The sequence below is a fragment of the Triturus cristatus genome, chromosome 6, assembly GCF_964204655.1.
Source record: "Triturus cristatus chromosome 6, aTriCri1.1, whole genome shotgun sequence".
In the NCBI taxonomy this organism is placed as follows: Eukaryota; Metazoa; Chordata; class Amphibia; order Caudata; family Salamandridae; genus Triturus; species Triturus cristatus.
Window position 1 is genome coordinate 384,439,045 of NC_140589.1, and position 21,479 is coordinate 384,460,523.

Here is a 21,479-nt window from a genome sequence, read left to right on the forward strand (position 1 = left end):
CAGCTTCCAAGCCTTTGGCTATTCTTCAAAGCCTTTTAAGCCAGATATTCGTTTCTTTTGTTTTAGATATACTTTCAAAAATATTTGACTTGCTTCTCAGCTGTATTCATTTACGTTACCGTCTGAAACATTACACTTCGCCATATTAGTTCTTTATAACTCGCATTCTGAAGCGTAAAACGTGCATATAACCCTCTACAAAGATGTATGGCTTAATGCATGTGAGTAGTTGTTTTTTTGGCTATGTGTATGCTGTATTTAGATTGTGGCGTAGTTTCAGTTGTCTGCATTCCAACAGCCTGAATCATGGTTTAAAGATTCCATTTCCCATATGAGGATTTACAAGTGTTTGCAGGGCTAATATTCTTCTGGAGATAATTAAAGCACAAAGTGCTGCATAAGCAGTTCTTGCCCCAGAGGTCACTTAACATATGAGTAGGTTATACCCGAGGGGACGGACATGGTCGTCTACTTCGTGCTCATTTTTCTCAAATCTTGCACTGTGTTTTTTTCTTTAACATCTTAGCATGTGTTGCATCAAAGGCCTAAATGAATAGAAAATGTGTTACATCTACCAATTTCACTGATGGGTAATATATTGTTACTTTAGTATTAGTTTGTGGAGACTTTTAACCATGGTGTTCCTCAGCTGTGCTCATCCCCCACCATTTCACCTTCCTCCTTTCGCTCACACTTTATTAGATTGTAAATTATGTTTCCTCTACAGTACTCTGCCCTCAGATTTGTTATGCGAAGTTGGAAAAGAAAATGTAATTTGCTTAATGTTTTGGCCATCAAGGCACTCCTTTACTCGTAGAAGTATGACTTCAAAATATCGGCATGACAAAATGTTCCCTGGTAAATTTGGAATATATATTAGCTGAATTAACCACATGAGTTTGTCGAGAAATAGCAACATGCTGTTGCAAACATTCAAATATCTATTACAAGGATGATGCCTCAAATGTTGTCTCATAATAGTAATTAGTTTGAACCACTGCACCTTAAAGAATGTACTTTCACTAACCCAGTCCTAATTTGAACTATAGTAAGTCAGAACTGTACTTAGTATATCCTTGTATAGTGTGTGGGTGCAGGCACAGCCTTTAAGAATTCAGCTCTATAATTGTGGTTTAAGTTATTTCATTTTCAAATCTGTGTATTTACAGTCTTGAGAGATGCTCTATGTACAACAGAACAATCGCAGTAAGGAACCATAGTACAATCACATTAAGGTGCTACTTTACCATATCTAGCAACCCGATCATCATGTCCTCTCCTTGAATTAAAGCATTTTAATATTTAGTTTCCCAGGAGCCTGAACTGTGCTGAAACACCATGCCCTCACTGCCAGAATTAGGAGGGTGCATGAAGGGGAAGGGTGAAGAACAACCACCAAGAGTAAGGAAAACAATATCTCAAATATCAACATGCAGTCCTCTCTGCTTTATTCCCAGGCTTCAAAAACGATCCCTAATTCCTAGACCCCCATTCAGTCCCTTACATTTACTCCAGTTAAGTGCAAGCTTCTTGCTTGTAAATTCTCTCGTTTGATCCCTAAATCTGGAGCTATCATATCTCCCCTGTTTTAACATTAATACTTTTTGGGCGATCTGCTTTGGCTGTGCACCTGTTGCCCTTTTACCTAAACTCCCATAAGCAACTACTTCATATTAAAAATCTCTTACAGAATCCAATAACGCTTAATCATTCACTACATCTACTTCTTGGTTAATACTTATTCCCTTCAGCTGTGCATACTTTGAGATCCCATCCACCTTTACCTCTGGGGTTCTTACCCTCTGAAGCGTAGGCTTTTTATCCGCATCTAATCCTTATGCTGAGATTCATAGAGGAAAGCTATACTTCACCTCTCCTTTAGTGAGATCCTGTTACAAGATTGCCACCAAACACAGACTCCGCTTCAAGATGTCAAAAAAAGTGGGGTTACTGTTAAATTAGTGTCTGTCGAGAAAAGAAAGAAATAAAACGTGGGTGTTCAGGTACTATGCTACTCAACAAGAGACAGTCAAAAGGTACGTCTGTTGTTGCCCTCAAACATCCCAAGGGATGTCATGCTTCATCATTGGATAGTGCTCCTCATTAGGCCGGTGCCGCAATGCCCTACGGGTCCCCCCAAGGGTCACTTTAGCGGAGATCTTTTTATTTCACAGAGTGAGTGTGAGATTAAATATTAAAACTGGTGGATACCCTAAACGTTTGTAATATGCGGGTTCCCCTGTCCGCTTCAAGATGGCCACCAAACATCAACACATGTTCAGTATGTTCTTTTCTGAGACCAGCTACTTTTAGCAGGTGGTTCCCGTACTAACAGTATACAAAGAGCCTGTGATCAGAGTACCAATGTGTTGTGACTCCTAAGGCATGCTAATACTGTGGGATTCTGTTCCTATATTATTCCTTAATGTCTTGCAAGACCTCTCAAAGCATCCACAGAACACTTTGGTTGAGACTGTGTCCATGTTACTGCTCCTACTACACTATGTATTCTTAGTTATTCTACTCATGTAAATTCTGGGTGCCCTTATGTGTAACCTGTGAAATTGTCTCATTTGATCTCACTGCTACACCCAATCATCAATCCTCTCCAGTCCTGCCCATTTCAGTTCTGCTCTAGCCCTGCCAGCTTCACCACTGCTCCAGTCCTTACTTACACCGAAAACCTTACCATTACAAGAACTTCCCTACAATTAGGAGCTTGCACCTTGGTGAATTTTGGTGCTTTGGGCTTTTTTCTCAGTGCTGTCAGGCACTGCTTCCCAGAGTGCCTCCGCTTTGTAACCCATGTTTCACCCAGGACAGTCTGTATGGCTGCAAGAAGGGTCACCTTTTCCTTAGAGCTTGTAAGAATGAGATGGACTGGCCAAACATTCAGCTCTTGACAGGTTGCAATGCCAAAATGTTTCTGGTCCCTTTGACTCTGAGGATTTACTACTCTCAGGTTTGTTGTCTACCTTGCAGCAGCAAATCAGATTCAGATTCTTCTTATCCTAAAGGATATCCTTTCAGTTGAGTGTACCTTTTGTCCAATATTGTTCCACTCAGATAGTTATCGGGTGGGTTACGTTATATGTTGCCTAATGCGCTCAGCCTTATTCTAGGCTACACCCATAACGATCTCTAATGATCCCTGTTTGGATGGTTATGCTAACTTCTTGGCAATGTTTCAAAATGTATGCCCCTGTAGAGAGTCTTATGCAGAAGAAGCACTTTGTGATCTCCAGGTAGACACTATGGCTGCCCTTAAATATATTACCCAGTTCAAGCAAATAGCCACAGAGACCATTTGGGTTGAAAGTACCTAGATGTGATTTCTCAGAAGCGGTAATCGAGAAAAAGTAGGGATGAATTAGCACATGTGCCCAGTCCTGCATCCTTATCTAATTTCACATATGGAGCACAGACTCAATAAAAGAAGAGCAGAAAATAAACTAGTGCGAGTCAAAAAAGAGCACCCTCTGAGATCACTCTGATCCACTGTAATCAGCCTGATTTTCCTGCCTGTTCACCCGAAGAACCTATGGAAACTGGAACCCCCAGAGAAAGACTATCCATCGAAGAACGAGGCTGCAGACATCGCACAGAGCTTTCTTTTACTGTGATCAGGCAAGGACATATTATTCCTTTGTCTTGTGGAAACTGTCAAACCATCCACAGAACATCTTGGATGAGACTTTGCCAGTGTTATTGCCACTTCTACACTTTCATCTTAGTTTGCCTACTCAAGTGGATTTTGGGTGCTGTCCCTTAAATGTCCAAGCAAAGCCTATATGTGTAACCTTTGGAAACCACAAGAAAATCCTGTGATTATTAGATTGGATTGGCTTTTATGCCACACCCCATCTGTGAATTGGCTTTCCAAGCCCATTGTTATGAGTTCCACCTTCTGAGTGTCATCATCTGGGTATTACCCCACTTAATCTATTAAAGAAGAAGAAGGTAGATAATATTCTGAGCATTTGTACCCCTGATCCAGTTGAGGGTCGAACGGCTTCATCTGGGCATAGTTCTTCCTCAAGCAATTAGCCTTTTGATAGACAGAAAAGGAAGACTTCAGTTCTTTTTTTCTAGCATTTCCTTAGGAGAGTTGAAGGTAACTATGGAAGATGAAAGGTCTTATTGTAAATAATTATATTGCTAAGAGGAAGAAGAGAAACATGTGTTTGACAAAGGCTGCTGCTCTCTCCATGTCATACCAGGTGGGTCATACAGCGACCACTTATTGCAACGGCAAGACCATTTTAAAAGTCTTGCGATTGGTACTGATTATAACAAGGGGCTCTGTTAGGTAAATATGTGTCCAGGATTGCCCAGTGTAAATTATGGAAATCATTTACAATGATGAACTACTGTAGTTGCAGATGTTTGCTCTAGCAAGCCTGCTAGGAAACTGCTAAATCTTCTAGGAGGGCTTTGAAGCCAACAAGGTGTCTAACAATTACCATTATCATATTTTAGAAACACATTCTGCAATATTTCAAGTCTTTCAAATTTGTTGATATTATCACTACTTTACTGTGCATGCTGTGGGCACTCGAAGACTGAGATATTTTAATTCGTAGCCTCAAGGAACCTTCAAAATAAGACTAAAAGGCTCAGCTGTTACTGCTCGGCTCCTTCACAAAGCAAGTATCTCAGTAGCATGCCCCGTCTTGCTAAAAAGAGATTATTCCTTAGCCCTAAAGAGAGAAATGACCAGCAGTTCCTCAAATTGTTTGCGAGCGGATTTGGCATTTGGATGTGTTCTGAATACTTCGAGAGCATTAACATTTTTCACTGAGGCATATAAATCCAACATAACCATTCCTTAGTATGACAGGCATTCGTGCCATTTGAGGCCTCCCCATCTGTCATTCTTCGATTTCACTTCCTGACGTTGGTTCCAATTTTTTTTTTACCGTAGTTGTTATACACCTAGATTGGCAGAATGTAAAATAAATCCTTCTTTTGTAATTAATTAGAGATTTTATCTTGTTACCTGGTAAAATGAAGTACTCAGATTATTAATAATCAAATTTCATTCTGTTCTACCACTGAAAAATGTATAGAACTTGAAACATACACCTAATTAAGTTTTACCTTACCACATTTCAGCTCAACACAAATATAGTTTCATTGGCAACATGCCATCTCTCTTAAATTCTAGTCACGGTGACAACTTATAGAAAAAGAGAGGCCTTAATAAACTCACTTGGCTACGTCGTCTGATCGTGTTGTGGAGGCCCGGATTTGAGAAAGCAAGTGGAGCAATCCAACCAAAAAGACTGGATCCCTGCACTTTCTTTTCTGTGAGGAGTTTTGAAGGGGGCCTACTGGTGCCGCAGAGTATGCCATTCCTGTATTCTGGGTCTTTTTTGTGGATGTGAAGCTCGGCCACCTGCAGGGTTATTCCATGGCCAGAATATATATATATATATATATAATGTCTTCATGGAGGCAGGGCCAGTGCTTCAAAGGTTAGGTGGCAGCTTTAGGATGCCACCAGGTAGTGCCACTAATTAAAAAAAAAATACCAGAAAGTGTAGTTTTTAAGTTTCGCCTACAGCATGCATGGCTGTCAGTGAAAGCTATTCATTTTTATTTGTTTTACTTAAAAGGGGCTTAGAACCTGGCCATTACTTACCTTTATTTACCATTAGTTGCCTCCCACATGACTCGTTTCCTTGCTTACTATTGGCTGGTGCCTCCTTCTCTCCTCCAGCTGCCTCCTGGGCTGGGCTTCTGTCTTTGTCCCTGTCATAGAGCATGGACCAAGTACTGCTTCCTGTGGCCAGTGTCCTTCACTGGTCACTGACTATTTAAGATGCTCTTTTTAAAAAACAATTACTTTTAGGCACCGTCATTGTTTTCTTTAACCCACTCACCCTGCTGCCTTTGGTTACCACCCTCCTCCCCCTTGTTGCTTTTTTTGCGGGTTTAGAGTGCGAACTAGCCCCGAAGGAGCACTTTACATAAACACTATTTACTTTACACAAAGACGCATTCATTTTTTGATTTTTAGGCGTGGGAAGTTTCAGTCATTTCCCCAGGATAACCGGATGTTGAGGCAACAACAAGTCTCAAACCTGGTTCCACAGGTGGCAGTTCTGACCGTAATGCCACATTTTCTTTAAAAACCAATAACAAAGCCAAATAACTTGCACTGAGCTATTTGTGTTTGTTGTTTTATAATTTTTTACAGATGTTGCAACATGATTTAAAGTAAACATAAAAAAAGCTATGACGTGGTCAACTTTAGCTGCACCATAGTGCTTTGTTTTTATTTACTTTGAGTGATGTTTCTTTTTTTTTTTTTTAAAGAATTTTTATTATAGAGTGATGTTTCACAGAAGCTTGCATTGCTGTGCACCACCTTTAAAAACATTAACAAAGCCAAATAACTCCTGCAGAGCTATTTTGCTTTGTTAATGATTTTTAAAGATGTTGCAGCGCAGGATGCTGTTAACATCTTGAAGTTAGCTAAAAAGAAGTGCTCTGACTCAGCCAACGCTGGCTGCACCATAGTGCTTTGGTTTTATTTGCTTTGAGCCAAGTTGCACAGCAGTCAGTTATGCTGTGCAACATCTCTGAAAAACATTGACAATGCTAGTAGGTCTTGCATAGGGGAACCTATTAGCTTTGGCAGTGCTTGTTATTGTATGTATTGGAAGCCGTTTACAAAATCCTTCATTTTTTTTTTTGAGCACTGAAAATCCTCAAACCTTTCCTGCACAAAGGACGCATGTGCAGCTAATCTAGACCCTTGGAAGTGATTGACTTGGATGTGGGAAAAGAGGACTGACTGTCTGTCCCAAATTGGGATTTGGGATGAGCTGAGACTTTCCAGAATCACCCTTTCTTTCTTTGAAAGGGGGAACTTCCTCACCTTTGCTGCGGTACCCAAATGTGGTGTACTATTTTATTTGGATAAACATGACACGAGCCCCGAGAATTTGGCAGGATGCTGCCAGTCACAGTTACCCCTGAAAGACATAAGGTACATATGGTGCTGAAGAGGCCTCTTTCCCTTCATCTGCTGGCTGACCAGGAAGGACAATGTCAGAGCCGTGGTCCTGTGGATCACTAGTCTTGGAAAGCTGTGTTTCTGTAATGAGGGAAATTTCTGGAAGGAGAGGCATGAAGGGGTGGTAACCCTCGAAGTGCCCTGTGTCCCACTGAGGATGTGCTTTAGAGACCACCGGAATTCTCCATTTGTTGGTGCACTTCTCCACAACCCTTTCTTTTGATCAGTGGCATGCCTCAGCAATTGAAGTAACAGTTAATCTATCCTTCTGATGTCCGGAGGGCCCAAAAAGTGGTGCTAACTCTGAGACTTCTCCCACAGTTGTTCACCTATAAGGGGATTCGGAGTTCACTTCCCTGAAGACTTATTTTAATCCATGCATTCATCCACCAGGTGGTGTGGACGGAGGTAAAGATCACATTGTCTGTGGCCTCTCCCCTCTTACTTATGCTTTCACCCACTGGCTCAAGCAGTGGTTTGTGCATTCAAACATTTCCTGTTAGCTGGTCTTAAGCTAGCATAAGATCTGGACCCCACATTTGGGGAGCTCTCATTAGCTCACGAAAGAGCCCAAGCACTTGCGCACCAAGGAATTCAAGCCGTGGGGAAACAAGCACATTCCGGGATGTGGGAGTCTACTAGCACCAAGAGTACAGGATGACTTTTGTTCACAGCTCAACTATTCACTCATGTTCTGTTCTTTCCAGTAGCTGCTCCTCCGCTAAGGTGGAGGAGCGTCGCCCCACTGCTTTTAAGCAGTGTCATTAAAGGTAAAATAAAATAACCGCTCTAGAGGAGAGGTTTGCACTCCCTAAAGTGCACATTAATGTTTGGCTGGCCCTCTTGGGCCGGCAAACATTCATGCGCACTTTGCATGTTATCCATGCAATCTGCATTACAGCCTACATGAAGAACATGTCCAGCCTCTCATTCTCAGGCTTAGCGCCGATCCACTGTGATCAGACCAATCACAATGCAGTATTGTGATTGGCTATCGGGAGGCTGGGAGTCTGGTGCATCCTTTTTTCTGCCCTGGAAGCGGGGAAGAGGACCCAGAGAAGGAGGCAGTAGCGACAGAGGGGCTGCAGTGGCTGACAGGTAAGTGGGTATTTTTTTTTTCATTCCCCCTCACCACGATCCGCCTACCAACTTTCCTCAAATACCAGTCGCCACTAGTTCTTTCCCATTTTAGGAGGTGGGAGAATCACCACTTTTGTTCTTGGTGTATAGTCCTACACATAGATCCTCCCTCCTCACAGGCTCTTTCAGTCTTCATGTTAGTGAGGTACAGTCACTTCACACATTCTAGACCAGAAAAGGGAATCTTGATAAAAATCACCTAGAGGTTCAATATTGTCATTTGCAAACACATTCAGGATTTCACTCCCTTGCTTACCCTACAATTCAGCCACACAAATTTCAGATTGATGCTGCAGTTTACCCAGTTATTATATCTGTTTAATATAGCTGTTACAGAATCTTACGCCTGTAAAGTTATTTTTTTCTAAAGTACCATGATGCACATATATGCAAACATATTGTTATTGCTGCATCTATTAAATGTAAGCAGCTGATACGAAGTCACACAGATTTTTTAATCCTAATTTATTATTGTGTGGGCACGGTTGTTGGTTCTGTGCAGGGATGCAACCCAATTAGAGGGCCTTTCATGGTAACTGTATGTAAGAATGCCCTGTAAATTTAGGAAACGGTTTACATTGTGCTGTATATTAACATGTCTTTAAACTTTATGTTCTGGACTCCTTATTTATATCACTTACCCTGATTTATTTCCTCATGTCTTATTGTTACCACCAGCAGCTGACATTTGTATATGCTGTTCTTAATTTATGTACAACTTTTTGGGGAGAGATGGTTAACAAACCAGTAAATAGAAATGGGCTGGTCTATGGAAAACATCTCTTGTTACTCGTGCAAGAAAACACAAATCCTTCCACAGAACAGCACTCCTCTGTAATTGTTTGTGTCCGGCTACTCCCGAATATCCCATACATTATTTATATTCAATGTCCAATGCTTTGTTTCTTCTCAGCTCATATCACATCCCCGCATTTCCAAGTACCACATATAAGGGGTTAGACCAACACATTTTAGTGTAGGTGGCCGCATCAGTGACTAAAATGCAATAGTCACACATATAGAAGTCCCTGACACCCATTAGGCATCACGAGGTCCTCCAAAGCCTGCCCTTTGCACGGCTGTGTATCTGTTCACTTCACTCTGATCTGCCTGCCTGACAATTTAGCCTGTCAGCCGGTCTGGGAGACTTATTGCCATGGTGACCAGAAGTGGAGGGATACATTGTTTCAGCCACCATGCTGCTGCAGTAAAAACAAATTCTACTCTCTCGGACAGCCCTGCCTGGCCTCTGTGAGCCACATGTGGCAGACTGCTGGATCATCTGGCGCCGGCACAGGGCGAGGCACAAAGGTCCAACTCCATTCTTTGATCCTGGAGGCTCGTAACAGGCATGATCAGATTGTTATCGCTCATCTGTGCTGCTACTGTTCCCACCCAAACAAGTAGTGGTGCAGCCGTGTGACGCGAGCGACCCCTGAGCTCTCCTGATAGTAGGCAGATAGTTGGAGGACTCAGCGAGGGTACTAGAGTTATAGTTACTATTGGCTGGTTGGAGAGCAATCACATAATCCTTTCCCCTCTCCCTACTCCTGCTCCCCTGCATGCCTGTGCAGCCAGGCAAAGTGCAGTACAGCACCATCCAGCCAGATACAGCTGACTGAGGAGAGCTGTACACATACCAGCCACTGTCCACCTTAGCCCACAACTGCTGCCTGCTGCTGCAGCCTGGTTGAAGACAGAATTTGAAGGCATTCAAAGGGGCATTCCCAAGCTGAAGCGCTCAGCTGACAGTTGCAGACACACTCCCCAGGCACAGGGTAGACTGGCAGCGAGCCTGGTTGAGGCATGCACTTACTGGTCTCCCAGACTGTTTTGTTCATTCATTCGATGATATCTGCAGCATTTGCTTTAACCGTACAAGGAAGCTGCACTTCCACTTCGCCTAGAGACATGTTTTTCTTATTGTATACTTCAGACTTACACCCAATGGTTGGTGTTAACTTGTTGCAGACTGAAAATTAACGTTATGTATGTGCGATAAATGATGTGTGGTGATTTCCAGCTCCAAGAGCACAACTAGACCCTACTATCGTGGGAGGGCTAACTCTTCAGTCAGTAGGACAGGACAAGCAATTGGGGCAATGTGGGCAGGGATGTCATTCTAGCCAATATTAGGGAAAGAAGTGCCAAACTGCAGTTTAAACCTTTTAGACAAACACAATTTTATTATAAGTGACAGGCTTGAGTCCGTATTTATCCCTATAGTCCTCACTTAGGCTCAGTTTTTTGGTGGTGGTCCTACTTGCTGAGGCCATATTGTTTATAGTAGATGTTTGATCTATTTACTGCATATGGTTATTTTGATTTATGACATGTTTATTTTGCTGTGGCTAGATAGCATCCATTTTTTGACTTTGATATATTGTCCAATTGAGCATGAGTCAAAGTCAGATGAGTGTTCATACTAACTAAGATTTGTTTATCTGCATAACAGCAACAATTGAAATTGAAGGAGCAGATTTGGTGCAATATAGAGGTACAGTAAATGCTAAAGAGGGGGTAAAGATCTTTGCTACATTTGTTTTGAATTAATGGAGCTGACATGAAGGGAGGAGTGAGATAATGATCTGTCTGATAAAAAAGATGCAATCTGCTTCATTTATGCACCCTGTACTCTGATGTTGTCAAGTCTCTATCAAAGCTTGGGTTGGTGACTAGCATCAAAGGCAAGGGAGAGTTCAAGTTATAGGTGTGACGGTATTCCAGTTTTAATTCACTGTTGTTTTAAAATCATCCCATCTTGAAATCATTTCTGCTTCTGTGCCTCAGCCATACTTAAATCTGTTTTGGAAGTCTGAAAGCAAGTTATTTTATATGAATGTAGGTATATGTTTTGAGGCAGATGTTTTGAACGTTCTATCTTCTTGACTAAAAACAGTCTGCTGTTGGACAGCGGTTGAAAGGATCTCTAGGATCATAACCTGTTTGGTTTAGGGATGGTTTTATGTAAGGCATTTAGAGTTCCTTTGGGAAAATACCTATATTCAATGAGTTGTTTGCTGTTCTGGTTGGATTGGCTGCAGAGCTAGTCATGAAGACATGGGTCTTCATGTGATTATGCTGGCCCACAGGCTTTTACATCATTGATGAAGCCTTGATGAGATTAAAGGAGAGTGACTGTAGATTGTTTTCGGTTTTGTTATCTGGTAAACTGTATTGAGCTTCTGGAACTATGGTTCAGCAGGGGAAAGGGATGCAAGAGAGTGAAATTGGCGAGTGAGACGTAATGCAGGTTGGCCCTCCAAACAGCAAGGGCCAGTGGTGAGGAGGACTTCAGCTGTACTGCCAAGGAATCAGGATCTTCTAAGGTACTACCACTTCAGATATTATGGCTGGCAGACCCTTTTTCCTCTGAAATCTTATAGAGGTGCTGTTGTTTGTGACCTTGAGGCCTCTCATTCGTTCAGAATCCCCCTCAACAGCTCTCTCTATTCAAATATCGAGCCCCATGTTAAGGGCTCTTGCTACTCTCAGCTCTGCAGGCTGTATGTAGTTAAGCTCTCCAGCACTTAAGGCAGGTCTCCCTTGAGCAAGGCAGCTACCAAGTCACAAGGAGTGTTAACTTTACTGGCTCCAGTCAGCTTTCCTTGCTACCAACTCATCGTTCTTGTGAAGAAAAGAAAAGAAAACAAAACATCCAAGCTACTCACCATTTAGAGAGTGAGGAGTGGCTATTCCTACATGTGTGCTGTGTGTAGAGACGGGCAGTGATAGAACATAATGTATATTTACGACAATGATTATACATTGAGACATGAATATGCACTTGTTTCGTATATACAAAATAGCATATTTATAGGAGTCAAGTAAAAATGCATGCAAGTTTATGCTGTACACAAAACATACTAACTTATTTGTGTGTATCATGACTTTTCTTTTCAACAATTCTGCTACTGATTATTATTTTGTATCAGTATTTCACTATAGCTCCAAATGACCATATTCTGCACTCTCTTTTCTATCTGCATTCGGAATATGCTCTAGAGTCTAGATTCTCTTGAAGTGATTCACTATGACTACTACGCACCTGATTCACAAAGTTTTGTTCATGGGTAGATTTGACACCTTAAAGTTATTGCAAGATAAAACATCAAAATAAAAAATAGATAAATTACTCCTTGCGGTTCACAAGTAAATTTCAGAGTAATCACAGAAATATCTTTGTTTTCGGAGTAATTTTTTATTAGTATGGTTACAGCGATAACAAGTGTTGAAAATATGACATGACTAAAATGGAAAGGTTAGTAAAGCACTAGACTGACTGCAACACATTTAACAAAAGACTACGCAGCTAGTGAATAAAGACACAAAATGCAATGTGGGTTACAGTTGAGAACTTATAAAGCATAGACGTATTTGAGATAGTCTCATTCCTGCCTGTATTTAAAACAGTACCCTGACTGGCTGTTTTCAATCCCACTTGTGCTGTGCGTTGCTAAAGCAATGCTAGCAGCCTTTCTGGAATAAGAAGGAAGACACAGGATAGTAGAGAGAAGTACATATGTAACACACTGAAATTACAGAGGTTGAAATCTTGTGAGTCATAACATCCTCGACTTCAGTACACAATTTACCCACTGGTTTCTGACTGTCAGGTAAACATATGGTAACGCTGACACAATTATGCTTTATGACCTCAGGGTCCAATCAGAGGTACAAAATTGGAACATAATTAGTAGTAATTACATGAACCAAAATATGACAGTCAAAATTAGGAAGCGGTACAAAAGGGGGTGGTGATGGACGGAGCATCAGAACCAATCAAACACTCACACCCAGTCAACAGATCCGGGTTTGATCCATCACCGTTATTCAGCCCACTCTGCCACCCCAGTTCAGGCATGGCCATATGCAAATCAGTCTGACCCTGTGCCTCATGGGAACAGTCCAGCCCGAACTGCCAAGCCTACTTTCCCTGGACCGGAAACAAGCTTCCTAGGACCGGTTTCTGGCATTTCAGCCGTCTTCAGCCAGGCTTGCTTGAATCCAGTGGCAAAGTGAGCAAGGGACTCACGTCTGAGCATACCCTGCCAACTTATGGCGAACAAAGCGGTACAAAAGGGGGTGGTGATGGACGGAGCATCAGAACCAATCAAACACTCACACCCAGTCAACAGATCCGGGTTTGATCCATCACCGTTATTCAGCCCACTCTGCCACCCCAGTTCAGGCATGGCCATATGCAAATCAGTCTGACCCTGTGCCTCATGGGAACAGTCCAGCCCGAACTGACAAGCCTACTTTCCCTGGACCGGAAACAAGCTTCCTAGGACCGGTTTCTGGCATTTCAGCCGTCTTCAGCCAGGCTTGCTTGAATCCAGTGGCAAAGTGAGCAAGGGACTCACGTCTGAGCATACCCTGCCAACTTATGGCGAACAAAGTGGTACAAAAGGGGGTGGTGATGGACGGAGCATCAGAACCAATCAAACACTCACACCCAGTCAACAGATCCGGGTTTGATCCATCACCGTTCTTTAGCCCACTCTGCCACCCCAGTTCAGGCATGGCCATATGCAAATCAGTCTGACCCTGTGCCTCATGGGAACAGTCCAGCCTGAACTGCCAAGCCTACCTTCCCTGGACCGGAAACAAGCTTCCTAGGACCGGTTTCTGGCATTCTGATTTGCATATGGCCATGTCTGAACTGGGGTGGCGTAGTGGGCAAAAGAACGATGGATTTAACCCAGATCTCTTGACTGGGGGAGAATGTCTGCATTGTCAGCATTCCGTCCATCATTTGTTTGTGGTAACGCTTTTCGCCCTAAGTGGGATGGGTATGCCCAGACGTGGGTCCCGTGCTCACTACGCCACTGGAGTCAAGCTATCCTGGCTGATGACGGCTGATAGCCAGAAACCGGTCCTAGGATGCTTGGTTCCGGTCCAGGGAAGACATGGCTTGGTAGTTCAGGCTGGACTGTTCCCATGAGGCAGAGGGTCAAGACTGATTTGCATATGGCCATGTCTGAACTGGGGTGGCGTAGTGGGCAAAAGAATGATGGATTTAACCCAGATCTCTTGACTGGGGGAGAATGTCTGCATTGTCAGCATTCCGTCCATCATTTGTTTGTTGTAAGTCAAAATTAGGAAGCACATCAAAAACCAAACATTCGAAGCATTAACCAGAACCTAGATATAATCCATAAACCCAATTATAGCATTTGCGTGATAAGGCACTATGAAACAAATCAGGTGTCCCTAGGACAATGTTAACCAATGGTAAGTATTCAGATGTCCTCAGCTCTCTTTGTGAAAGCTTTAGTTTTTCTATTTTTTTCACTATGGACTGTGCTTGTAGAGCGTGTTAATGGGACAGCTTTGCTCGTTTGTATACTACAATGTTTCAGGTTGGCTGTGATATGTTTGCCCTTTGCCCTATTTTCTCACAGGCCACTGCTGGGAAACTCAGTGTGTTTGAGCCGACATGGTTCAGAATATGCAGAAACAGTCCAAACAGTAGTAACCCAAAAATGTACAGCCTAACACTTACATTCGAGAGCCTCAATGCCCCTTTAATAATTTTACCAGGGATGGGCAGTCAGTTTGGGCCAAACTGGTTTTGAGTTAAAAGTTAATGCAGGAGCTCTTTTGGTGCTGGACAAGCAAGCAAAGTATACCACCACCAGATACTAATGGCTTATGGGCCTCTATCTTGAATTTTGGTTGGCATGTCAAGATCTTCAGTGGGATCGGGCACCACTGGGATAGGAGCCATTCATTGAAATCACGTGGTCACCATTTGGGTTGAGCAAAATCTGATTTAGCTTTACGGTTGAACTGCAAAATAAGAGCGCAATATATTTGGAGTTACAAGGGCCGGTAGCTTAATTGTAATAGGCCCAAAATTAGAGAACCAATAGAACATTACCTTAAGGCAAAGACTAAACAAGAAATACCTCTTTTAACCCCGTAGCCTGTGCGATGTCTGAAATGTAGTCACACATAGCTACGGATGGTGCATGCCATTCGCATGAGATGCAGGCTCACCACTCCCTGAAAGCTCCTGTGGATTATAAACCCACGTAGTGCACTGATGATCTTGTGCTGGTTATGGCCACAAGGCAGCTCATTTAATCCAGATAACTGCCAGAACCTAAAGTGCAGTGGGCCTTGCTTCTGGGTCACCATGGGCCAAGGCCCACTTCACTCCACTCAACGCAGCAAATTACAGCCTGTTATGTTCTTAGGTTCAACGTCTTGCGTTTGGGGAATTTACAGGCCCAATTCAACCACCTCCATCCTGCTACCACCCTCCTCCATGCTAACCCGACCCCTACCCTTGAGCTCTTTGATGAGAAAAAGCCCACTCTTGATTGCCAGCAGTCTTGCAGGAGGCGCTATTGAATTAAATGTGCCCAACAAACAATGACGCATTCCACACCCTCAGCCTTCATAGCCTTTCTGAAATGTTGTTACACATTTTTCAGAAGCAGTACATTTTTGTGGGTATTCTAAACCTAATGACAGTTGGTTAAAGTGCACATTCTAATGAAGGCTTTTTTCTCCACAGGGATTTGCGATTTAATAGAATTAAAGACATACAACCTGGAGCATTTAGACGACTCAAGAATCTCAACACACTGTGAGTAATTTGTTTTAATCTTTTGTGTGTATATATATATATATATTTTATAATTAAATTCTTTCTTGCTGCTGTCTTCAAATACATCTAACAGAGAGAATAAGTAAAGAATAATTACATCAGTCGCATTGTTTATTTGTGCTAAAACAAAAAAGATTATTTAAGCGAAAATTAACCACTTGCAGTGCACTGGTGTGTGTACATTAGACACTTGTACCTTTAAACCGAAGTGCTAACAGTAGAGCACTAACAGTTCCGATATGAGAGATACTTGGCATTAGACGGCAGATGTAATGCAATATCTAAAGGGGGCTGTCATTTCTAAATGAACCTTCGCTCTTCGTGTCTCTTTAGTGGTGGTTACATTCGTAACGTAAAATCTTATCACCGTTGCTGGAGCATATAGAGAAGCTCTGTCACAAGATGAACATCTTTGATGGGTTGCATTATAGACAGTGGAAAAGGCTATAGATTGAATCAGTTTTTGAAATTTTCAGCCAATGGGCTGTGTAACCTGGAAAATTGCTAAGCATACTGTAAAAAATTGCAAGATTGTAGTATACCTCATCAAATAATCCTGCATCACCAAACTGACTTGTTGCGTTGCTCATATTATGATTGTACTTGATAAGAATGGGAAAACTTTGAGTAAGTCGTCTGCCCGCAAAGGTGGAATACACAAAGACACAAGGCTGCATTTCACTGGCAAAACAGAGCATCAATAAGAAATTCCAACAATAGCTGGGCACATGGAGATAGGGCAAAATAGAACCCTGTATGTCCCACAAAAAACGACCTGTGCCTTTACATCACTAAACTGAAGTCGGTTAGAAGTAATCCTGCCTTGAATGATGAAAGCAAGTCCTAAGTAAGCACTGATGCGGTAGCTTGTGAGTCTAAGCAAATACGGCCTTTCGTCTGTAGAAGTGGGCAGAAAGAATCAAAAACGGCAACCTAAAGAAGCAGATTTTAAAGATGATGTGGGATTAAGACGAGAACTAGGGATCACCAAACAACTACATGTCACTTGCAAGTTGGAAGGCAGAGCTAGCACCTGGTCTAGATATGTTAAAAAACAATTCTGTTTATCCCAAAATAGTCTCTGAGAATCCGACCAACCATACACCTGGTGTAATAGGCTGCTAACAACGTCAGAGGACTGACACCAACAACATGTCCGCTTGACATGGCATATTGGTTCTGAAGATGATTGCCTTAAAAAAATATATGAATCTGCCAAAAACCTAGTTTGTCCAGCAGCATAGTGAGAGAAAGGTAATTCAAACTGGTTGGAAGTTGGCTGGTTATGATGGATTTAAAATATTTTCTTTAGAAAAGGTTTAACCACTAACTAGTTTCAAATCAAAGTTAGTTGGGTTCAGATAAAACTATACTTGAAATAACGTCAGTTAAACTTTCCATTATTGAGGAGAACATTGGAAATGCAAATAAGCAAAAACCCTGAAGGACCTGCTCATAGTCTCTAGGTGATTGCGGAAAGAAAAAAAAGACATTTGTGTTTATGGGTTAGCGAGAAAAGACTGGACCACTTCGAGCTAGCAGAAGAACCTATGTAATATATTGAAATTAATTGAACAAAAAGACGTAGGATTGTTCTATACCTTACTGATTTTATACCAGTTTTCTTCTTTTAAAGTTTTTATAAGTTGTTCCAAAGTGTTTATTATTTATGAATGTTTTAGGCTTAACTGTACCAATCACTTATGGTTTTACAAAAACTTTTCATTTGCATCATATGGCCATTGCATATCTACCTGGAACCAAGAAGGACCGCAACATAATGTTCGAGGCATATGAGCTGCAGATTTTACACTGTGCATAGATCGCCATCTGGTGTTGGGCTCGGATGCTTGCACTTTGTTGTTGTCTTGGAAGAGTCTTTTATAGTCACGATATAGGTGACTCCTCCCTTGGACGATAGTGCGCATGGGCATCGACTCCATCCTCAGATTGTTTTTTTTCCGCCATTGGGTTCGGATGTAACTTCTGCGCTCCGGTTCGGCACCATATTCTCCTAACCTTTTCGACGTGCAAATTATCTACAACTCCGACGGTATTGTTTTCGATTGCGTGATCTTCAACGCGCATCTCAACTACTCGATTCCAGTCGTCGACGCGGGTCGCTGGGCCTATCGACGCCGTTCGGGCCTACAGCTCATGGAAAGGACTCCATTTGAAAAATGCCCCCAGTGTGGAGTGGATTTCTCACACAGTGACCACCACAAGGTCTGTACCCTTCGTCTCTAGCCCGAGCACAATGAAAACAATTGTCAGGCCTGCGCCTCTTTTCGATCAAAAAAGACAATCCGTGATCGCCGGGCCCAATGACACATCATGGCGCAGCGAGCAGCTCCGGCACCAGGGACATCTACGATGAAGGCCCCGATGTCCTGGAGCAGACGATTTAGACTCAGACGACCATATCACTCCTGGTCAACAAGTTAGTACAATTGCCCCTACCCCAACTCCACCTGAAAAAAAGAAGGCCGTGGTCAAGACTTCGCCTGCTGGCCCCAGTCGCGACCGAAAACGAGCTTCAGAAGCCCCGCCCCCGGGCCCGGCTCCGACGATAAGGGACAAGCCTTCCGGTAGCTCGGGGTCTGAGCAAACCGCATCTCAGTGTCCCGCAGGCGCCTTCGGCACCGAAGACGGGGGAGCAACCTACTCCAAAAAAGAAGTCGGCACCGACCACCTCGACGCCGAAAGAAAAGACATCGGATCCGAAACCAAAGCATTCGGAACCGAAAAAGATTTCCATCTCCATAGCCAAGCCAAAGGACCCCAAACCACCTCCCAAGGCCTCGGAGCAGAAATCCAAACTCTGCTCTGACCCGAAGAAGTCTGCGCTGAAAGCGGTTACCGAGAGGAAGAACTTTTTCAACCGGATCCTTTCGATCCGAAACAGAAAACTCTCCATATAGACCCCAAAACAGGACATGTGGCTGCTATTCCACACAAGAAGAGGAAGCTGGACACACCAGACACACCAGACACTCCTGCAGTGCCTGTGAAGAAAAAACACTGTGCCACTTCACCTAAACAACCCTCTTCTCCTGTTCTTCCTCCTAAGCCTGTCTCTCCTCCACATCCTCCAAGACTTCCACCACACTCACCACCACCAAACGATGATGATGATTTAGGGGGGTGGGGGAGGCAACAATGACCCTTTCACTGACCCTGATGACGACACGGACGTATCACAGGATGATTGGGACGATTATGATAACCCAATAGATCCCCCAGACCTCCCTGATCCCCAGCCATATCCAACAAAGCCATCCCCCCAGATGACAATATTGGCTTTGGTCAGCTTGTAAATAGAGCTGCTCTCTACCATGGTGTTCAGATGCATTCTGACCCTGCAGACGAAGACTTTCTTCTAGACACCTTCCAACAGTCACAGAAGACTGTCCAAACCCTCCCAATGCTAAAGGGGGTCATTAAACATGCCCCCAACATATTCAAGGACCCTGTGAGAGCTAGAATTCTCAATCCCAGGATTGACAAAAAATATAAACCCGCTCCCGATGATCCTGCCTACATCAAGGGGCAACTACCCTTAGACTCACTAGTGGTAACTAATGCTAGGAAACGTGCTAACTCTCAAACCTCCGGTGATGCACCACCTCCGGATAAAAAATCTAAGTTGTTATATGCCTCTGGCAAGAGAGTTGCTGCCCAAGCAGCAAATCACTGGCGCATAGCCAACACACAAGCATTACTTGCTAGGTACGATAGGGCTCACTATGACCAACTAGCAACCCTAGTACAACATTTAACTGATCAATATAAAACCCAGGCAAATGATTTAATTCAGGAGGGCAAATTAATAACCAACGCATCAATCAAGTGAGCCCTTTATGCAGTTGACACACCCCCTAGGTCCATTAACACTAGTGTGTTACTCAGACGACATGCCTGGTTACGCATCTCAGGCTTCAAACAGGAGGTACAAACAACTATCCTCAATCAGCCGTTCAATCAGGAACAACTTTTTGGACCAGCTGTACACACCACTCTAGAGAAAATAAAAAAGGACACGGAGACTGCTAAATCCATGGGGGCATTCAGGGCCGGACTGACTTCCGGGCGTTTTGGAATGCTGCTGAGCTGGGGGCTGATTTCGTTGATGGGAACCTGCGTGTACTGAACGAAATTCGTTTTGCTTTAGTTATTTCGAAGTACACGCAGGTCTCCATGAACGAAATCAGCCCCCACCGCAGTGTAATCAGCCCCCTGCTCAGCAGAATTCCAAAACGCCCGGTAGTCAGTCCGGCCCTGGGGGCATTACAGTCTCCATCCACACGTGGTTCCTTTCGTCGCTCCTTCTATAGAGGAGCATCCAAAAACATTGGAACAGACGCCGCCTCCTCTTCCTACAAAACCACTACACAAACATCCCCCAATAGAGGAAATTTTAGAGGCGGATACAGGGGAAATAACAACAAAGGGAGAGGCCAAGGTAACAACAACACTCGCGCCTCCCCCACTAATAAGCAGTGACTTCCCTCCACTCCCTCCAGACCATTCCACTCCGGTCGGAGGGGGACTATCACAGTTCCTACATGTCTGGAATTCCATCACTACAGACAAGTGGGTAAGAAAAATTATCCAGTATGGTTACTGCCTGGAACTTACAGCAACCCCACCCACCATACCACCCAAACAGCGTCCAATGTCCACGGAACATCTCACACTCTTAAAACAAGAGGTTCTCTCACTGCTTCAAAAGCAGGCAATAGAACTAGTTCCCTTGCAGCATCAAGGAACAGGGGTTTACTCGCTGTATTTCCTAATCCCCAAAAAGGATGGCACCCTAAGGCCAATACTTGACCTCAGACCCCTCAATCTCTACATTCAGTCAGATTATTTTCATATGGTCACTCTTCAACAGGTCCTCCCACTATTTCAACAAGGCGACTTCCTTGCCACACTAGATCTCAAGGACGCCTACTTCCACATTCCCATTCACCCTGCTCACGGGAAGGTTCATAGTGGACGGACAACCGTGGTTCGGGGTGACCACCGTACCCAGGGTGTTCACAAAGTGCCTTGCAATAGTAGCAGCACACTTGAGAAGACAACAAATCCATGTCTTTCCATATCTCGACGACTGGCTGATAAAAGCCAAGTCATTCACCCAATGGGTTCATCACACTCCTCAAACCATCCAGCTGCTACACGACTTGGGATTCACAGTAAACTACACCAAGTCAAATCTTCAGCCCTCCCACATACATCAGTATTTAGGGGCCACATTAGACATCTCCAGAGCTCTGGCATATCCCAATCCAGCCAGGATAACCAGTATGCAAACTCTAATCACCAAATTTCAGCCACAGCATTCCCTCCCAGCAAGGGTATTCATGCAACTCATAGGAATGATGGCCTCTTGCATTTTTATCGTACCTCATGCAAGACTTCAGATGCGCCCCTTACAGAAATGCCGAGCACGTCAGTGGAACCTGGCTCAAGGACAACTTACAGATCTGGTGTTGGTGGATAGCTGCACACATCGCTCTGCACTGTTGTGTAAGACATGAAACCTTTCCAAAGGGCGGTCGTTCCTAGAGCCGGTTCCACAGATAGTGCTAACAGCAGACGCATCACTCACTTTCTGGGTAGCCCATCTCCTAAACCACACAATTAGAGGCAAGTGGACCACTCAACAGAAAGTTCTCCACATCAATCACC

At 43.4% G+C, this 21,479-nt stretch overlaps 1 protein-coding gene across 2 annotated transcripts in view; it reads left to right on the forward strand.

Annotated features, from left to right (window-relative positions):
* PXDN (peroxidasin) overlaps positions 1 to 21,479 on the forward strand; it is a 565,162-nt gene that overhangs the window by 106,155 nt on the left and 437,528 nt on the right. For both annotated transcript variants that reach the window (XM_085610787.1, XM_085610786.1), the window contains exon 2: positions 15,693 to 15,764. In XM_085610787.1, coding sequence (XP_085466913.1) covers positions 15,693 to 15,764 — 72 coding nt within the window. The remainder of the gene's footprint in view (positions 1 to 15,692; positions 15,765 to 21,479) is intronic.